Source organism: Pholcus phalangioides, unplaced genomic scaffold, assembly GCF_987345545.1.
Source record: "Pholcus phalangioides strain wild (caught in Gottingen) unplaced genomic scaffold, Ppha-v1.0 ptg000044l_1, whole genome shotgun sequence".
Taxonomy (NCBI): domain Eukaryota; kingdom Metazoa; phylum Arthropoda; class Arachnida; order Araneae; family Pholcidae; genus Pholcus; species Pholcus phalangioides.
This window is the reverse complement of record NW_028301630.1, coordinates 457,676-478,167: the sequence shown is the minus strand read 5'-3', so window position 1 is coordinate 478,167 and position 20,492 is coordinate 457,676. Positions and strand designations below refer to the sequence as shown.

Here is a 20,492-nt window from a genome sequence, read left to right as displayed (position 1 = left end):
TGATTTACTAAATCTTTGCAGGGTTTATCATTTCAACTACTACTACTAAACTAGACACATGCACTTCGTCCATATTCATCTTCGGAACTTCTAACGAATTGGTGCATGTTGGAATGTGCGTGTATGTATAGGGAACCTTCCGTGAAGTTTGTTTCTGTGTACTGCTTGTCATGTGTAGTGCTGCCATCTGCAATCTATTTTTGTAACTATGAGTTTTTTCTCAACTCATAGCCAGTGAAGTGCAATGAATGAATAATTGTAACGTTGTGTGTAGGCCGGCTGCTCTCTGCGGCCAGATCGGCTCTCATTCGCGCCTCGAAGTTGGGAACGCAGAAAGGCAACTTCAACCGACCATTACTGCGGCGACGGTGGGATTTGAACCCGGATCCTCGCGATGCGTGTCCGTCACTATGACCACTCTACTACCACAGCGGCAAAAGAACTGGGCCGGACTATGTTGGATGGGCTAACTCCAGCAACCTATTCACGGGCGCTATCCCACTACTGCACGATGCTTTTGCCTGCTTAGTTTCCTCCCTGGGCCGGTTCGCTCCTCCTTAGATATCCACCTGGTGGCCACGGGCTCTCCCGAAGTTACCATATCGACATCGGGCTTAGTGCGGACGTCCGATCTACATAGCACTAATGGGGTTAGAACTCCCAACCTCAAGCTATCCGCCAGATCCAGGCTCCCAAAGTACCTGTGTTACAGGGCCGAATTAACCATTAAGCAAAATAAGCGCGTGCTTAGGGCATCAGGAGGAAAAGGGGGGGGACACCCGACCCGTCATTTAGGGTCTGGTGTTTAGGTCCCTGGCTTTTGAAAATACACTAAAAATGGTATGTATATAGACATACATTTGAGTGCATGTGCTTTGCCCCCCCCCCCGGAAAAAGTTGAAATGCGGCCCTGGAGGGGGGGGGGCACCACAAAAAATGATCAAATAGCACATTGTTTTTAATTATACAATTTTTTTTCTTCCAGCATCAACCATCCAGTAGTAAATGCTAAAATTTTAAGAGCACGTGATTGTACAGTTGAAAATTTTAATCGAAAGGTTGACCAAAGCGGCCGGAGGAGGGTCTGTTTCCCCACCAGCGTTGGACCAACAAGGGCGTCGAGTTTTTTTCTATTAAAAATTATGGAAAAGAGGTGTGAAGGTACGGGCCCCAGTCGGCAGTAAATTTTCGTTTCTAGTTGCGGCCCTAAGGATGCCACAAAAGTCAATTTCGAACGAGATTGAGATTTTGCTCTATTTATTTATTTATTTATTTATACAATATTGTTGGCCCTTGGGCCTATACAAGAGGATGCGATTGAGAATGACAAAGATATTGTTTGATGTTGGATAAAAAACTAGTGATAGAGGGAGATTCAACAATAGAGCTTGGGAGTTTGTTCCATTCACCAATGGTATGAGGAAAGAAGCTGTATTTAAAGCAGTCAGTGGAAGCAAAAATAGGTTTTATTTTAAGGGAATGGTCGAGTCTTCTAGAGATGTAGGATGGTTTGGCTAAGATACCAGAAGTATCCATGTTGAACTGACCATGGAAAATTTTATAAAGCAATGTTAATCGAGAGATGAGACGAAGAGTAGAGAGAGGGAGGAGATGAAGTTCATTTTTAAGTTCGGACACAGAAATGAAAGATGACCAGCAGTCGTGAACAAATCGGGCGGATTTATTTTGAATGGATTCAAGTTTGTCTATATTACTGGAGGTGTAAGGGTCCCAGATTTCAGCGGCGTAGGAGAGGACGGGGGATATATAAGTTTGGTAACAGAGAAGTCTGATATCCCGAGTAGAGTGTTTAAGATTGCGGCGGAGGAAGAAAAGTTTGTTAAGACACTTCTGGTAAATGTAGTCGATGTGTTTGTTCCAACGTAGGTCGGCTGAAATAATGACACCAAGGTATTTGATATGTGAAACTTGGGATAACGGTAAATGATTGATGGAGTAGGAGTATTCAAGAGGAAGAAGTTTACGGGTAACTTTCATGTGAACCGTTTTTGAGATATTCATTGGCATTTGCCATACGGAACACCAGTCGGCGATGGAAGCCAGGTTATGTTGGAGAAGTTCTTGATCAGATTGATGGAGAATGATACGGTAAATTACACAGTCATCAGCAAAAAGTCTAGTGGTGCAGTTGAGGGATTGAGGAAGGTCATTGATATAAATTAGGAAAAGTAACGGGGAGAGGACCGATCCTTGAGGGGTCCCAGACTTTACGGAGGCGGATGACGAGTTATGATCATTAAAATGAACAAACTGTTTACGGTGTTTTAGGAAAGCCTCCACCCAATTAAGTAATTGAACGTTAAGGCCAAGGCGGGAGAGTTTGAGAAGAAGTTTATCGTGGGGAACTTTATCAAAGGCTTTAGAGAAATCTAGGAATACGATATCAGTTTGTAGGTTTTTATCAATGGCTTCAGAGAGGTCGTGGATGAAGAGGGCCAGTTGAGAGGTAGTAGAGAGAGATTGTCTAAAGCCGTGTTGGTTGGGGAAAAAGAAGCTGATGGAGTCTAAGTGGATACGGATTTCTTTTGCTACAATATGCTCGAAGATTTTACAGCAGGAGGAAGTGATTGCTATTGGCCTGAAGTTAAGGGGATTGGAAAGTGAACCCGTTTTGTGGATAGGAATAATTTTATTGATTTTCCAGTCGTTCGGGAGGGTAGCAGAATTTAGTGAAACATTGAACAGGATTAAAAGATAGTCGGCGACTTCATCAGCACAGAATTTAAGAATAGAATTTGGGATGTCATCAGGGCCAACGGAATGGGGTTTCAGTTTTTTCAAAAGTTTTAGGATACCTTGTTTGGAGAAGGATATAGGGGGTGAGTTGTGGATAGAATCAAAAAAAGAGTATTGGGGAGGAGAGGGATCTATTGAGAAAACCGAACAGAAAGCCAAATTGAATTCGGTAGCCATCTCTGAAGGAGAAAATGTATATTTATTTGAACTTCTCAGGGAAGTGGGACCAACAGATTTAGGTCTAAGGTAACTCCAGAATTTTGTTGGATTGGTTTTTAAGTAATGGGGTAGAGAATGAGAGAGGTATCTGGACTTTTGGACGGAAATGAGGTTTCTGAGGTCTCGGGTGGAGGCTGAAATTATGGATTTGAGTGAATTGGATTTGTTAGTTTTATATTTGAAGGCGATTCGGCGGATTTTCCTCTTTAAATGAATAATATCTCTGGTGATCCATGGATTAAAAAAAGACTTAGGAGAAACATTTTTAATTGGAACTGTAGTTAAGCATTTGTCTATAATACATTTAAAAGAGGTCCAGAGGGTGTGGATATTGTTAGAAGAGGATATGGATAAGAAATCATTGAAGTGAGAGCGAAAAATATTTTGCATAAGTGGATAATTTGCCTTGTTGAAATTACGTTTAGGGGCGAGTTTGTAGGATGGGATAGAGTGGCGGAGGGAAAAGTTAATGACTGGGATATTATGGTCGGAGCAACCCTCAAAGATGGAGGTGGAAAGGACTGAAATTCGATTGGAGGTAGCAATGAGATCTAAGGTAGAGCTGGAGTAGAGGGTGGTTCTTGTGGGTTCAAAAATGGATTGGACCAAGTTAAATTTAAGGAAGATATCTAGGACTTTGTTATTAATTCCGTGATTGCCGGACAGGGATTCCATATTTTTCCAGTCAATGCCGGGAAGATTCCAGTCTCCGGAGATAAGAATAGAATGTGTGTTATAAAATTTTTCAAGAATAATTTCCAGTTGTTCAAAAAGGTGGAAATCAGGAGAGGGAGGGAAATAGACAGAAAAGATGGCAAGTGGGGGACAGTTGGGTTGAAGCCATTCGGCTCCAACAATTTCGAGTTCGGAATCTAATAGAATTTCAGTTAAAGGGATAGATTTTTTGAAAATAAGTAAGACCCCGCCCCCCCCCCCCCGAGTGTTTCTATCCTTTCGAAAAGCATTGTAATCGGGTGGCAAAATTTCGGAATTAGAGATTGTATTATTTAGCCATGACTCTGTAACACCAAGAAAATGGGGATTATGGATGAGTAAGAATGATTCTAGAAAATCAGTTTTGTTTTTCAGGCTGCGAGTGTTAATAGTTCCCAACTGGTAGGTATTTTTTAATTTGGAGGTTGTGTAGACGGAAGGGTTGCTCGGGGGGAGTAGCCTAAAGGGGGTACCGGGGAAATATGGGAGGAGAGGGAGGGCATAGAAAGGTTCGAAGCAGTATGAGCGGGGAAGATGGGGCGGATATCATTAATATCGGGATCCCAGACATATTTGGTATTATTTATGAGTGCAAAATTGTGGATAAGTTTTACTTTAATGCCTTCGTCACGGTATTTTTGACTGGCTCTCCAAATTTGACCACGAAGCTTGCGTGTATCGAGAGAGAAATCTTCTGAGATAGATATGTTGCTGTTTTTAAGTTTCGAGGCATTTTTTAGAATCTCACTTTTTATTTTAAATTTGTTGAATTTTATTATGGTAAGTCTGGATCCGTGGGTCTTTTTGGAACCTAATCTGTGACAGCGGTCTATCTCACTAGGTGTAATATTTACGTCAAGGTGATCAGAACAGCATTGGATGATTTTGGATTCGAGGGTGGAGGAGGACTCGAAGTCAGATTCTTCAGGAATGTTTCGGAAAATCAAGTTATCCCGTCGAGAACGATCCTCAAGATCGATGACTTTATTGGTAAGGGAGGATTGGAGTTCAGAGAGATTAGAGGAGAGGTCGTAGACTTGGCTTTGGAGTTCCACTACTGGGGAAAGTTTTTCCTCAACTGCACTAAGACGGTGGGATAGATCACTTAGCTGATGACTGAATGAGTCCTGTTTTTGGGTGAGGAGGGTAAGTTTGTCAAGAATGGCTACTTGGGTGTCTTGAATATTACGGAGAATGGATGAGTTATCCGAAAGAGTCGAAGATTCAGACGAAGGATTTGATCTATTTTGAGAGCGTGTTGGGGAGTGGCTGACCCTAGGCCCAGGGTTGGATTCGATATCTCCCGCCAGTAGAAGCAAGCTAGCCAAGTGGGTAAAAAGGACAAGAGGGAAAAAGGGAAGAGGTTTTGAATGGAGCAATTTCGAATGGTGGTAACAAGGACCGGAGCGAAAAGGGTTTTTCTTTAGAGCACACATATATTTTAAGTTAAAAATTGATGGTTGAGCAAAAAATAGAAACACACAGTACATAATAATTTTAAACGTCGGATGCAGGATCGACACAAAGAATATTAAATTTATAAAGATTAAATAAGTTGGTATGAAAATGTGAAGCGAACTAACCTGTAAAAATAGACTTGAATATAACATTTTTTTTGACGAAATGTCGATCCTGCATCGTGAAAGTCCATGGGTAGCGACACTTAAATACCAGCGGTGAAACGCCCACTTCGACAGCGAAATCCAGGTGGCAGCAGTAGTTGCGAGACGAGACCACTCTCGGGGAGGGGTGGTTTGGCGGCTACGTTCCGAATCGAATGGTGACGTCATACGGCTCTTGTATCGGGAGGAGATGGCGGAGAAAAACCCAGAGACGGCTGCGAGACGAGACCACTCTTGGGGAGGGGTGGTTTGGCGGCTACGTTCCGAATCGAATGGTGACGTCATACGGCTCTTGTATCTGGAGGAGATGGCGGAGAAAAACCCAGAGACGGCATGACGAGTATTTTTTCCTCCCAGAAGTGTACAGTAGAGAAGAGTCGATGGTTCCCGCAGGTTTATCACCAAGAAAATCTGTAAAAATAGACTTGAATATAACATTTTTTTTGACGAAATGTCGATCCTGCATCGTGTCTCTACTTCGATAAAGTAAGCCCAGAGCCGTCTCAACAGCATCGTAGGCCTTACCTAGCTATATATACACCTGCATACCACACACAATTTGTATACTTACTCTCTCAAAAATGTTAACCACATCAAATTATTACCAGGTCTTTCCGTCACTCGAGGCTCACGAGCCGTAGCATGACAGGCACAGAGAAAATGACTCTTCTGCTCTCTCCCCCCCCCCCATAAAAATATCTGCTTATCAATTTGCATACCTATACTAGAAAATTGTAAACAAATCTAACTGTCATGGGGGGGGGGGGGCAACAAAATCACTCGAGTGCTTAGGGCCTTCATATGGGTTAATTCGGCCCTGCACTGTTAGCAGCCTGTCATTTCAACTGGAGAATCCACGAGACACCCAGTCTCTGTCACAAGTTCCTGTGCAGTTCTTCTAAGCAACGTAAACACTCCCCCCCCCCCAGGGGGGGGGGGCCTCATCTTCTGGCGAAACCACAATTTTTATTGATATATATCAAAGGTTACATATAGTGCATCGTAATTAAAGGTACGTAAATCGAAGAATCAAATGAAAATCAAAGTGCAACGGGCACCAATAACAAACAATTTTAGAAAGTTGCACAAAATCGTATCTCAAAACGCTCAATCAGAGGTTTGATCGATTTGAGAGCATCCGATTCCAACTCGGACAGTTCAATCCCACGCACCAAGTCCAACTCATTCTTTTATTTCGACTGATCAAACAAATTACGTTATGCCGAAATGCTTACGTTGCTTCTTGCGGCATAGCCTGGGCGTCTAGCGGTTTCTCCAGTTTCAGTTCGAGACATTGCAAAAGACGGGTTCTGGCGATGCTTCCAGAAGCGCAGTCAAGAGTCGTGTTTATGGTTTTACTGCGTGTGGGCAACACGAATTTTGCCGCCCTTCTCCCATTCCATTCAATTTTCTTGCCCACTCTTTCCTCGAATTCTCCACCCCGTGGTGTATCTCGCTTGGCCTTCCCCCCCCCCCGTACCACTCCTGTAAGTACATCTGTGTCTCTAAAGTTACTCTTATAGTCATTCACATACTTGCACACTGTTTTGGTCATTCACATGCTTGCACACTGTTTTGGTCATCCACGTGCTTGCACACTGTTTTAGTCACTCACATGCTGTGTTTATACACTGTTTTGGTCACTCACTGACCTGGTCCTTCACTCTGTAAATCACTCGATTGTTCATTCACATGCTTGCTCACAATCTAAGTCACTCTTTTGCTCCCTCACGTGCTTGTAAATCCTCTAGGTGTCACTCTTTTGCTCCCTCACGTGCTTGTAAATCCTCTAGGTGTCACTCTTTTGCTCCCTCACGTGCTTGTAAATAATCTAGGTGTCACTCTTTTGCTCCCTCACGTGATTGTAAATAATCTAGGTGTCACTCTTTTGCTCCCTCACGTGCTTGTAAATCCTCTAGGTGTCACTCTTTTGCTCCCTCACGTGCTTGTAAATTATCTAGGTGTCACTCTTTTGCTCTAAATGTCACTCTTTTGCTCCCTCACGTGCTTGCAAATACTAGGCGTCACTCTTTTGCTCCCTCACGGGCTTGCAAACACTAGGCGTCACTCTTTTGGTCATTCACGTAGTTCCTTGCTGCCTGGGCAGAGGTGGATTTATTGAGGGTCATACAAATTTCGTCGCCCTTCTCCCATTCTGCGAATTCCCTTGGCGACCTATTCACCAAATTTGCCGCCTCTGTCTGAAATTGTCGCCCTGGGCTATATCCCGCTAAGCCCTCCAGCCCTGTAAATACGCCACTGGAAGCAGCGGTGGTAAAATGTGTTTCGACACTCAAGGAGACCATTTTCAGGATGGTTGTGCGTTCACTATCCTGAATTGTTCAAGTTAACGCCAAGTGCCTGAACCTTTGGATACTCGCACATAAAACATGATTAAAAAATACCAGAACGTTTTTCGATAGGAATATTCACACTATTTGTCAATGTAAGGGGTTGATGTATTATTTCAAGCAGGCGCGGATTCAGGACGATGTGATGGGTAGGGCGAATCGTGTAAGTTCATTAGATCGTCCCATATTTTACGGGACAGTTAAATTTTCCCATATTATTCTACTCATGGGGTAGGAGAGCGGTCGTTCCCATCTCCCCTCCTCTGGATCTGTACCTGGGTGAAAGCAGACAGTTTCAGCTACGAATGGAGCGGAGCCAGGCACCTTCAGCTGCGAATGAAGCCAAAGCAGATATCTTCAGCCGCGCATGCAGCTAAAAACAGACATCTTCAGAGTCTAACGGAGCGAAAGTAGACATCTTCAGTTTCCAATGGAGCGAAGGTAGACGTCTTCAGCTGCGAATGGAGCGAAGGTACACGTCTTCAGCTGCGAATGGAACGGAGGCAGCCATTTCAGAGTCTAATGAAGCGAAGATAGACATCTTCAGAGTCTAATGGAGCGAAGGTCTGCTTTCACTCAGCAAAAGAGTGACACCTAAAGACGTCTTCAGCTGCGAATGGAACGGTGGCAGACATCTTCAGAGTCTAATGGAGCGAAGGTAGACATCTTCAGCTGTAAACGGAGTAGGGATAGGCATCTTTAGCTGCGAATGAGCCGAGACAAATATCTTAAGCTGTGAATAAAGCCGAGGTTGACATCTTGACCTCCGAATGAAGCGAAGGCAGACATCTTCAGGTGCAAATGAAGACTAGGCAGATATTTTCAGTTGCGCATGGAGTGGAGGCAGACGGATGCAGAGCGATGTGCCGGAGAAGTCACGTACTGTGCAGGTGCAACAGATCATAATCACATCCCGTATTTTACGGGACAAAAAAAAAATTTCCAATTATTATTCGGCTCTTAGGGAAGGGGAGGGGGGCGATCGCTCCCATCTGGATCCGCGCTTGATTTCAGGGGGGTTTACGTGCTGCTCTATCAAATGCTTCAGGCAAATCCGGAAAGAAATTAAAGAAAACAAATGCCGTTTGGCTAACAGATCGGACAAAGGAAAAGAGATTCATGACATTCATTGAAATGCTTCGGTGTTCATTAATTATCAGATGAGCAACAACAACATTATCTGCGTCGGAAAAAAAGATGGCGGATAGAAGACAACAACTCCTTGCGGAATCGATTCTCCCCTCAAAAAAAGAAGGCAATTAAATGCTATTAATCTCACGCGCACCTTTTTAATTAACTGCGAAGGATTTACATTTGGGACAAATAATTACGGAAACAAATTAATCAATGATTTTTACATTATTTATTCATTCTAACTGTTGATTAATTGTTTCGGTTTGCGCTTGTACGTACTGCAGCGGGTTGATTAAATTCTTTTATCTGGGGAAACATTTAGAATCGATTAATCGAAACTGTTGGAGGTTAACGTAATGGGCATCTCCATTGTAAAAAACAACAACAATTTGAAAAAATATTGGCAATCTAATATTAGTTGCTAAAATTATCACTAGTTACAGACAAGTATAATCAACTAAAGCAATTCACCGACATCAGTTCAACATGAGTGAATGAATGATCGAGTGAGCAAGTGAACGAGCAAATGAATCAATGAGCGAAACCATCCTGTCACTAGAGCTGGCTCGCTCTCGCTCACTCACCAGGTCACTCAGCCAATCACTGTAGGTAGCTCTTTGTATCACTCACTCACAGGTTCACACCCTGTGTTATTCACTTTCTAGGTTGCTCATTATATCACTCACATACAGGTCAGTCACTCTCACTTGCTCACTCACTGTGTCATTCAATCACTCTCTATCTTTCTGTAGGCCGGTCACTCACTTGATGTCTAGGGCTCCACTTAGTCATACACTCATGGCCCCCACATCCTCGAGAGGGGCCCCCAGGCCGGAATCTTTCGAGGGCCCCTTCTGTAGTTAATTTATAGCGTGAAAAAGCAAAAAATGATGAGAACTGCCCGGGCCCCAGGGCTAGAGCTCTGTCAGCCCCCCCCCCTTTGTGGGGGCCATGCATTCACTAGCTGGGTCACTCATTCTATCATCAACTCACTAGGTTGCTCACTGTTACCACACAACACACTCAATCACCAGAACGTGGGTTGAACGGAAGTGCTTGATTCAAGATGGCTGACGAAGGAGCTTACAGTAGTTTTCGCGGCACAAAGGATTATGGGAGAGAAGGTCGGTGACGACCACCAATCCACCCCAAGAAAGATGGGGTTTTTTTGTGATGAGCTTCTGTCCCACCTTTTTTTTCCCCATGTTGCCATGAAAAGTTGCCATGCCGGTAATTATCACCAAAGCGACCCCCAATCTTGCACATGTGAACGGGGCTATAAGGTCACTTACTGTATCTCTAGGTCGCTAACTCACTAGTTTTCTCACTCACCAACAGTAACCACTCTGTCACTCACTAACTACTGTGTAATTTACTGATTCACTCACTCGGTCATTCCTCGCTCACCCTCCTGCTGGCTCACTGACTCGTGTTGAACGGTTGTCGGTGAACCGTTTTAGTTACTACCAACTGTTTTTTAAGGGTTTTGAACTTGAACTTTCATTCGAGGTTGGGTTTCGTGAGATTTGAATGTGGTTTCCCGGGAAAAGTAAAATGCGTGTGTGGTTTAGTAGTAGCAGCAACGTGTTCACGGGGGAACGTAGCGGCCCAGGGTGGGGCAAGTTCAAAGGGGGCGGCAGATTTGAGGAATGAATGGCCACAGAATGGGAATTCAATCACAACTGACTTTTCATCGAATCTCTCCTCTTGTGATCGCCTCACTATTTATAGCTCTGGTCGAAACTTCGAGGAAAAGGACATTCCACAAATTTCTATTTCATAATACCAGGTTCGTGGCGCCACTGTCTGGAGGGGCGGATCCCTCTGGAATGTTCTCGACCCCTCCACCGGTTCTCCGCTAATCGCACGTCTTTGCGCTAAACCGAAACCGGTATCAACTGCTGTTGCCAACAGATTTCGATATTTCTGAGAGCCATCTATCATCTATAGATCGCAACATTGCCCCCTTTCATAGAATTGTTCGTCCCGACAATTCAGTCCTTTGATCGGCGGGTTGTATTCACTGTGGTAAGAGGTAAGAGGCCACTCTGTTGAAGTGGACCACCTTGCACTTATAGGGCACTTCGTGCTTAGGGCATCAAGAGAAAAGGGGCACCACGAAAATTTTTTGCTCCCAGTGGTTAGGGAGCTAGCCTTCCTAACAACTGGACGTCTTCATTCTAAAATACGTGAAACATATTTTATAGAATGATCACGTAAAACGCATTCTAAAACACATTTCACGTGATCTTTGTACAACGGAATTTCCGCGATCATTTTAAAGTAAGTTTTCTGGTGGTCTTTCGATAACGAGGTTTCATTCATTGTTAAAATGAGTATCTCTCTTGGTCCGCCTGTGACTAGCTTCCGTGGACTTTCAAAGATTCCTTTGTTACCTCTGTTAAAGGTTCTTGTGGTTCTTCTGTAACATGGTTTCAGTGGTCTTCCTAAGGATTAGCTTCCCGTGGATATTGTATGGGGGTCATTCAAGTATTACGTCAGCATCGGGGGGGGGGGTTCGGATTTGCTGACAAAGGGGGAGGAGGGATTTGGAGGTTGCTTACGTCATCAACCACCCCTTTTTGAAGATATGAAACATTCTAAGCTGCTGACGAAATTTTGCTGACGGGGGGGGGGGGGGGGGGGGGTGTCAAAAATGGCTAAAAATTTGCTTACGCAATACTTTAACGGCCCCTATGGTAAAGTTTCCGTGATTTTCCATTCGCGTGCACTGTTAGCCCATTTATCAAGGAACAAGAATCGACGTCAGCTCCTCTCATCCTGACGTTTTTTTATAGCGCCATATCACGTCTTTCATGTGCTCAAATTTTCGGGGTCCCTCACGATATAAAATTTATTGATGAGTACTCATATATGAGGTAAATGATCTTCCTTGTCTCCAAGTCTTAGAGGTCTCCAACCTTTCTTTTTTTCTCATAAAATAGACTAGAGACGTGCCAGTTTCCCCGATGTGGGGGGGGGGGGGGAGGCACCTCATGATGTACTTGTGGTCATGCCGGAACCTCCTCCTTCCCCTTGCTGAGTGATCCGAACAAGTAAACATCGAGTCTTCCTAATAGCTGCGAAATAGAATGCCCAATATCCACTCAGGATCCCAAGAGAATTGGTTTGTGCTAGCGGAAATGCCACAAAAACTTTATGGATTTCCCTCATTGGCTTGAATTTCCGTTGCATTTGGAGCACTTGAATATCTCACGAACCCAGTCGCCCGAGCATATAACTTCATCTTAGCAAGCATGTCCTTCTTAAAGGGTGGTGCGGACATGACACCAGTACGAGACGATTAATATTATTGGTTTTTTTTTCGCACTATAAATTCACTAATATAAGGGCCCCCCGAATATCACAGGGTCCTTCTGTAGAATGTCAGGGATGGGTAGTTAATTGGGGGGGGGGGGCTGAGTTTGGTCAAACACCTCGAATCAGAAAGGAAGGACCGTATTGAAAAAAGTTTTCACTGAATCTGATATTATATATGTCTTAAACCGGGATTACTCTGTAAAAGTTTGATAAAAGATGAAATGGGCGAAAGTGTGCTAAAAACTGTCGGACAACAATTGTTTATGAACCTCAACAATGTTTTTTTTGAATGTTTACTTTGGTTGCCGTGGTTCCCAAACAATGCGTTTCAGGCATGTTTATTCCTTCACAATGGTTTGTTACTTCTTTAATGCTGCCAGTAAATGGAGAAAACCGGGCATTATAGCTGGTCTATGTATATACAGAGTGTCCTTTTAGTGCTAGCACGGCCTTTATCTCATCAACTGTCCGTCGCAGAGTTATGATTCTAATTCAAAAAATGCTCAAAAGGCGTGAAAATACAGTGTATAACAAAATTAAAAAAAAATCTAAATTTTTATACCGTCCTCCCCAGTGCTGCAACTTCCAATTAGAAAGTTATTGTCATGTCTATCGTGATGCCAACAAAACAAATTCCATGTTTCTAAGTGAAATATTCACAGAGATATTCGAATTCGGAAAACAGAGGAAATTTGGGAAAGAACAGCATTAAATGCGGGTAAAACGGTTTTTCCGCATTTAACGCTGTTCTTTTCCAAATTTCTTCTTGGCGCATCGGGAGAACCAAAGCAACAACTTTCTAATTGGAAGTTAGAGCACAGACAGACACGAGACCGCCCAGAGAGCACAGTTAGAGCAAAAGGGGGATCGTATAAAAATTTTGATATTTTTATTTTGCTACACACACTGTATTTTCACACAAAAGAGTTAGTACGGGGTAAGACGCCTTGATATACGAGCGGAACCGTCAGCCATTTTGGTCCTCGCTGAGGTCCTACAGGGTTGCTGCACTTAATCGTCGCTTCGAAAATGGCCGCCAAGTAGATTAAAGGGTATAAGGGGGTTCTATAAGACGCTGTCGCCACAAGAATTACCCCGTACTAATTCTTTGGCGACAGCGTCCACCAATGGATGGCGCTGTCCGCGTAATAGGGAAAAGAGCACGCCTGCGCGATGGAGGAACTGGACTTGCGTTTTGCGGCCCAAACCAGACAGTCACGCGGTCCGCTCGTTCTTGTAGGTGCGTACAGTTGCGTCCGCGGATTGAAGTAGCGGTTTCGCAAGCTTCAGTTCGTCTGGGCCAAGTGCGCTGATGATGAGGTGGAACTTCGTGAGATGATCTTTGATCTTGTGAATGAAGAACGATGATTCTACGCTGCTGAAGAAGAGTTCAGGTTTCTGGCTCCAGAAAGGTGGCAGTTTCTTCACATTCGTCGCCATGACAGCATGGGCGGAGATACGGGGGGGGGGGGCGTCAAAGGTGGAATCGACTGATCTAATGTATATATGAATTGACATCATCATCATCTTGCCCCCCCCCCCAGCAATAACGACCGTGCCCACCCCCTCCCCAAACTTCCAAGTCTATTTCCGCCTATGCATGACAGTAATAGAAATTAAGGCAGAAGAGCGTTCGGGATGGGCCGAGTTACCAATTATTGTAGGAGTGTGGCGGTTGAAGACAAACATTTCCTTCTACAATTAAAAGATATAACATTTATTATATAACTAACCTACCGAAATGTACAAAAACTAGCGGACCGCGTCACTGTCTGGTTTGACCCGCAAAACGCAAGTCGCGCTCTTTTCCTCTTACGCGGACAGCGCCATCCAGTGGTGGACGCTGTCGCCACATTCTTGAACGCCTGTTGAGCATCTTTTATAGTGGAATCATACCTCTGGGTTCGTTCAATTATTACGTCACCATCGATGGGAGGAAGGGGTTTCCGATTCGCTGACTTTTGATGTGAAGAGGGGGGGGGGGTTGGATGATGCTTACGTCATCGACCACCCTTTATGAAGATATGAAATATCCTTAATTTCAACTTATTCGGTGCGCCAAAAAATGGAAAAAACCTTTCGATAGTTATTGGACACTTGAACTAACATTCTACCTATTGACAAGTCCCCTACAGAGCCACTTTAGTGATCTCTAAATGTTTCACGGTTCCATCAAGTGCTCTGGGAATGTTTCCGGGCCGCTTAAGTGCTCTGGAACTGTCCCACGCATCATTCAAGTGATCCGTAATTATACCACGGATCACTTAAGTAATCTGGGAATGTTCCGCGTGCAACTTGAGTGATGTAGTACCACACTGGGGACCGCTTAAGTGCTCTAAAACTGTGCCACATGTCACTCAAGGGATCTCTAAATGCCACGGATCGTTTAAGTGTTCTGGAACTGTGTCACGAGTGACTTAGGTGATCTTTGAGGCCTACTTCAGTGATCTGAAAATGTGCCACGGGCCACTTAAATGCTCTGGAATTGTGCCACAGGTCATTTAAGCGATTTGTAAACGTGTCGCTTAGTTTATTTTTACAAAATTAGGTTTGGGGGGGGGGGGGGCAAGCCACATCAGATAACCTCCAGGACCACATTTGGTCGGCGGGTCAAGGGTTTACCATATATGGCTTAAAAGGTGGGTCGCAATGAATTTCTTAAAGAGAAATTTTTGAGTTCTTACCCTTCAAATAGCTTTGAAATCAACAGAAATCGATTACAATAATACACATGTAAGGTATTTTCTTTCGAAATTTTAATTTTTTTTAAATATCATATTTTTTGCATTAAAAAATATTTTTTTGTCGTCTGGGCGGGGGGAAGGCGCACAAACCTCCTACGCCCCCTCCCTCGTTTTTGATCGCACCAATTTGCGTTAGGAGGTAGGGGCCAGTGATGACGAAATTTTGCTGACAAGGGGGGAGGGGGTTAGAGTTTTGCTGAGGGGTCATTCAAGTATTACGTCAGCATCGAGGGGGAAGGGGGTTTCGGGTTTGCTGACTCTTGATGACAGGGGGGGGGGGGAAGGTTTAAAGGTTGCTTAAGTCATCAACCACCCCTTTTTGAAGATATGAAATATTCTAAGCTGCTGACGAAATTTTGCTGACAGTGGGGAGGGAGCCAGTGTTTTGCTGACAAGGGAGGGGGTCAAAAATGGCTGAAAATCTGCTTACTTAATACTTGAATGACCCCTCTACGACGGACGGTTGATAAGACAAAGGCCGTGCTAGCGCTTATAGGACACCCTGTATATAAAATTGATTTTCTGTCTGTCTGTCAGACAGACCGACACAATTTTAGACCGATCGTCGCCAGATTTTGCACATATACGACACTGGGTGCTAATTGAACGATAGGCTACATTTATAGTAGGGCAAAAAAACCTTTCAGGCAACAATGGTTTTTGGGCCTCAACAATCACTTTCGGAATGTTTACTTTGGTTACCATGGTTCCCTAGCAATGCGTTTCAGACGTGTATATGCCTTTACAACGGTTTGTCACTTCTTTAATGCTGGCAGTATTGTGTGCACATGATAGTTTATTCCTTTATAATGGGGTGGGGGGTTGTTACTTTTTTCAACCCTTCCAGTAATTGAAGGAAACCCGGGCAGAGCACCGGGTACTATAGCTAGTTGACTATAATTTTCATTCAATATCGATCCTTCATCAGTTTTCAATATACAAACTACACTAACGTTGTGGAATGAATGGCAATTGAACTGATCTCCGCACAATCGGATATTGTGTGCTGGAGTGGTCGGTGTTTTCGACTAAGCGGGGCAGAATGTAATTTGAAATTACCTAAACCCTATGCCAGAGCAGGGCCGTAACTAGGATTTTTACCGCCCCCACAGATTTAAAATTCAATAATTTTGTAATGGTTTTCTTTGTTTCCCCCCGAAAAAACTGCCGCCACCTAAATTTTGCCGCCCGGGACAGTTGCTCCCTTATTGATATACCAATAGAAGGTGGATAATAATAATAATTGGATGCACCTTTTGTAAAGAATGTAGATAATTTACGTATTCAAATAAAGCATGCAGGGGATTTTTGGGGTCGGGCCTCTGGGGCGGTGGCGGCTCTCGGGTTTGTCGGGTCTGTTCGGGTTTGTAAGCCCCATGGCCCGTTTTGAGTGGGGGCTGCGGGTTGCTCTGGACAATGGGGGGTAGGGTGCCCAGGCCATTCAGCCTGGAACCCCAATCGTAGGGACTGAGGGCCGCGGGGTTTGTTTTTTAAGCCTTGTGGCCCGGCGCAATTGGTTCTCTCCAGCATGGCCCAACCTCTCGGGGTAATTGGCGTATATCCCCTTAGGGACAGAGCCTGGGTCATGTCTGGTCTTAAAGTTGCTCCCTTATAGTTACGGCCTTGTGTCAGAGCATGTGATAATGTAGAGGGCTATACAAAAAAGTTCTCGCACCTGACTTCAAAATATGCAAGCCCTGCGTTGGGAAATTTTAAACAGTTTCGTCTTAAGAAGCATGGGGCCACACCCGGACACGAACTGGAGGGGGGGAGGGTTTCATGATAATGAGATATTCTAAAGATTTTCGGGAGATTAAACACATGCTAATATTGGTAAGAAAACGCTCCTAGTCGGGGGGGGGGGGGAGCAGAAAAATCAATTTGCCCGGTCCACCATATTTCACTTGAAACTTTATTTTTTCACAGCCCCCTGTGCCCCCTCTCCCTTTCAGCGTTTGTCGTGGATCCTTCCTTTCATCTGATTTTCACCCGGCAGCACACCTCAAAATATCCCAGGACCGCGGGGGTGCATATGAAACCAACCAGGTTAAGAACCACCGCTTTAGGGAACCCCTAAAAATATTCCACACCCACTGATATCCATGACTGTTTTGGAATACGTAGCGATGTCTCGGGGAACCTAAGGGTTCCTCGGAACCTCGGTTGAGAAACCGTTGCTGTGTGCAAACGATCCGATTCCAAATCGTTTTACGGAGTCGCATGCACCCTGCGGTGTTTATATTTCCCTTCCTCCGGATTTGGTGAGTTTCTCGTGTGGCCTTTTCCCATTTAAAGTGCAAGTTTTGGGTCGATTGTCCTTGGCATTCAGCACGCCATCGAATGGAACGCCGCCTGGTGGCTAATTAGCGAAGCCACGCGAAAAAGTCGTGTCCGGTTCTAAAAATAGAAGATTAAAATGGTTGCCATCACGCGAAAATCCCGATTTCTCCCTGCTTTTTTTTTTTTTGCGCGTGTGGGAATTTTACGCTCGACGCGTTCAGACGTTCGATGTGTTACGATTACGGGAATGTTAATTTCTTTCTTTAAAGAAATACGATGAAAATATGGCAAATAAGAAATATGTATATGTTGCTGCCAAAGCCCGAAGCGTGGGCGATTCCCCATGGGGCCGGCCTCTTTGCGAATTGGCCAGTCCGAATTCTAGAAATAATTCGGACTTTGACCGGCTATTTCGCGATTTGGCCGAAGATCCCCTGACGAAAGCGCGATGTGCTGATGTAAGACGGCCCGATAGGAGCCAAATAATTTTTTTTTTAAATCACCAACGTGATTGATATACAGGGTGATCCGAAAGTCACAAGACTTTTGGAAACTCAATAACTTCTTAAATGTGTACAATATAGAAAGATGCGATTTTCACAGATATGCTTAGATAGGATTTCATTTTTCATAATTTAAAAAAAAATCGGAATAGTTACGTTTTTTTTAACAGATGGAGCTATTGTATAATGTCAAAAAGTACTTAACATGCATTTCATAAGCAGATGAGTTCATTGCTTAACATCCGCACAAGGATATATTCATGGCCCCCACAAGGGGTGGGCTGACAAGGCTCCATCCCTGGGGCCCGGGAGGATTTTTTAATCATTTTTTGTTTTTTCACGCTATAAATTCATCATAAGTGGGGCCCCGTGAAAGTCTGGTCGGGGGGCCCGTAAAAGATCCCAGCCTAGGGGCTCTGCTTCAGGATGTGGGGGCCATGGATATATTGCTCAGAATCTTTTTTCAGATTACGATTTTACTGTGAATTATATCAAAAGTTCGATACATCCTGATTTGTAGACATGTTATCTTTGCGAGAAAAGCCTCGTTCAAACTGCAGTGCCATCTGTTGAACAAAAAATTTAACTATTCCGAATTTTTTTTTATTACGGAAAATAAATTCCTAGATGTTTCCAAGCATATCTGTGAAAACCGCATCTTCTTATTGCACATAGTTGAAAAGCTATTAAGTTTTCAAAAGTCTTGCGACTTTTGGATCACCCTGTATGTCTGTATTGGATTAGCTCCATGTGATGAGAGAGAAAAAAAGTGAAATTCGGAAGAAAAAAACTATTACCGCATCCCGACTGTCGTTTGATGGGTCGCCATAACTAACGTGTCACGAAAAAATACGCCAACTTGACGATGATCCCGAATCATGGCATTTTTTGATATCGGACTTTGGCTCGGGATCACCGGCCACTTCGCGAACAACTGGCCTTATCGATATTTAACGAAACTGGCTAATTCGCGAATTGGCCAATTTCGGGCTTTGGCAGTAACTGGCTACTCAAACCTATGTAGTGCCTCTTCTGGTGGATGTATGTCGTTGAATGTTGGTAGATGGGTTATATGAAACATTGGGAGTTGGTGGGAGGGGGGGGGGAAGAAAACTGGAGTATAAAAAAGCACCACTTTTTCACCTGGTGGTCAAAAATTTAACTATTTTTTATTGCAGTTTTCTTTTTTCCCCCATGGTTCATATATAACCTACATGTCGTATCAAGTTCCAACGAAATACGTCCACTAAAACAGGAGCTACATTAGTGGTCTAAGTATTGTCAGTTGAATCCGGACTTTGGTCCTATTGTTATCGGACTTAGGCCTGGGATCACCAGTCACTTTTCGAACTGGGCCGGGTCGATATTACACGAAATTGACCAATTCGCGAATTGGCCGATTTCGGGCTTTGGCAGTAACGATATATACAAGCTGAGTTCTTGCCTCTAGGACTGTGAAGGAATAATTTCCGCCCTCTCCCCAAAAGCATGGAAGCAAAAAAATTATAGAAAGACAAAAGTTATGTCCCGTAAAATACGGGTACGCGGGACGTATGTGCCTTTTTTTATTACCTATCCTCCTTTCAGGTCAACCCCTCCAACACATAACTCACTCTCCTAATTTATCTATCAATCCAGAAACTCCTAAGGGGTCATCCAAGTATTACGTCAGCATCGAGGTGGGGGGGGGGGGGTTCGGATTTGCTGACTTTTGATGACAAGGGGGGAAAGGGGGATTTGAAAGTTGCTTACGTCATCAACCACCCTTTTTCGAAGATATGAAATACAGTATTCTAAGCTGCTGATGAAATTTTGCTGACAAGGGGGGAAGGGGGTCAGTGTTTTGCTGATAAGGGGGGGGTCAAAAATGGCTTTTAATATGCTCTGACGTAATACTTGAATGGCTCCTAAACAGTTTTTTCATTTCACTCCCCTTTTTTCATTAATTAAAAATATATATATACATTCGCCCTCTCTCCCTAGACTTGCAGCTTTCACCGCCCGGCTTCCACAAGAAGCGAGCGATATCGCCCAATTCGAGAAATACGAGTAGAAGTACTTTATAACGACAGCTCACAATTGAACTGGAAAAATTGACGTAACAACGTTATAAGCGAATGTTTTTTATAACACATTGGCTCTTTCACAATCACCAATATCCCAGTATCCACGAGTACCCCGGTGCCCGCCAGGTTCACATTGACGCCCGAGAATGACTACTACACATGCACCTCATGCAGATTCCTCTGCGGAGCCTCTAACGAATTGGTACATGATGGAATGTGCGTGTACGTGCAGTGAGCCTGACGTGAAGTTTATTTCTGTGTAAACGCTTGTTATGTATAGTGCCGCCATCAGTTTTCCCTAACTATGAGTGAAGTGTAACGATTGAATAATTGTATCTTTGATCTCTCGGCCCGAAAATGACTATAAAACTACTATTTCATGATCATGAAAAAAGCCCCATTCGGCAATAAATATGTATAAAAGTGTTCTCTGCCCCCAGGCATTTAAAGGTTGATGGCAGCCCTGGGTTAAACCCGATTATCTACCCACGGCTTCAATCTAATACTTTTTTGCAGCCGGGTAAACAACGGCCAAGTAGCGTGGTGGTAAGATGCCCGTCTACCACCGTGAAGGGTGCTGTCACGGTCCCAGGTTCAAATCTCGGGAAGGTTGCAGATAAGATATTTTCCCTAACGAGCTTGAGGCAACCACCGATAGACGCCAACTCACTAATGGCAGTAAATTGCAATAAAGTGACATGGCCAGAGTTGGTGAAGTAAACATACCTCATTTTAATGTAATTTCACCCTCCTAGGGGGGAAGGGTTGCCAAATTCGCCTT

At 44.0% G+C, this 20,492-nt stretch overlaps 1 protein-coding gene and 1 non-coding gene across 2 annotated transcripts; both read right to left on the bottom strand.

Annotated features, from left to right (window-relative positions):
• Positions 1-436: 436 nt before the first annotated feature.
• On the bottom strand, positions 437-732 carry LOC149063744 (signal recognition particle RNA). The gene has a single exon (XR_016196101.1).
• A 3,371-nt stretch (positions 733-4,103) lies between these two features.
• On the bottom strand, positions 4,104-5,126 carry LOC149063743 (uncharacterized). Its single transcript, XM_089255661.1, has one exon. The coding sequence runs from the start codon at positions 5,124-5,126 to the stop codon at positions 4,104-4,106; it is 1,023 nt and encodes a 340-aa protein (XP_089111787.1).
• Between the last annotated feature and the right edge of the window lie 15,366 nt (positions 5,127-20,492).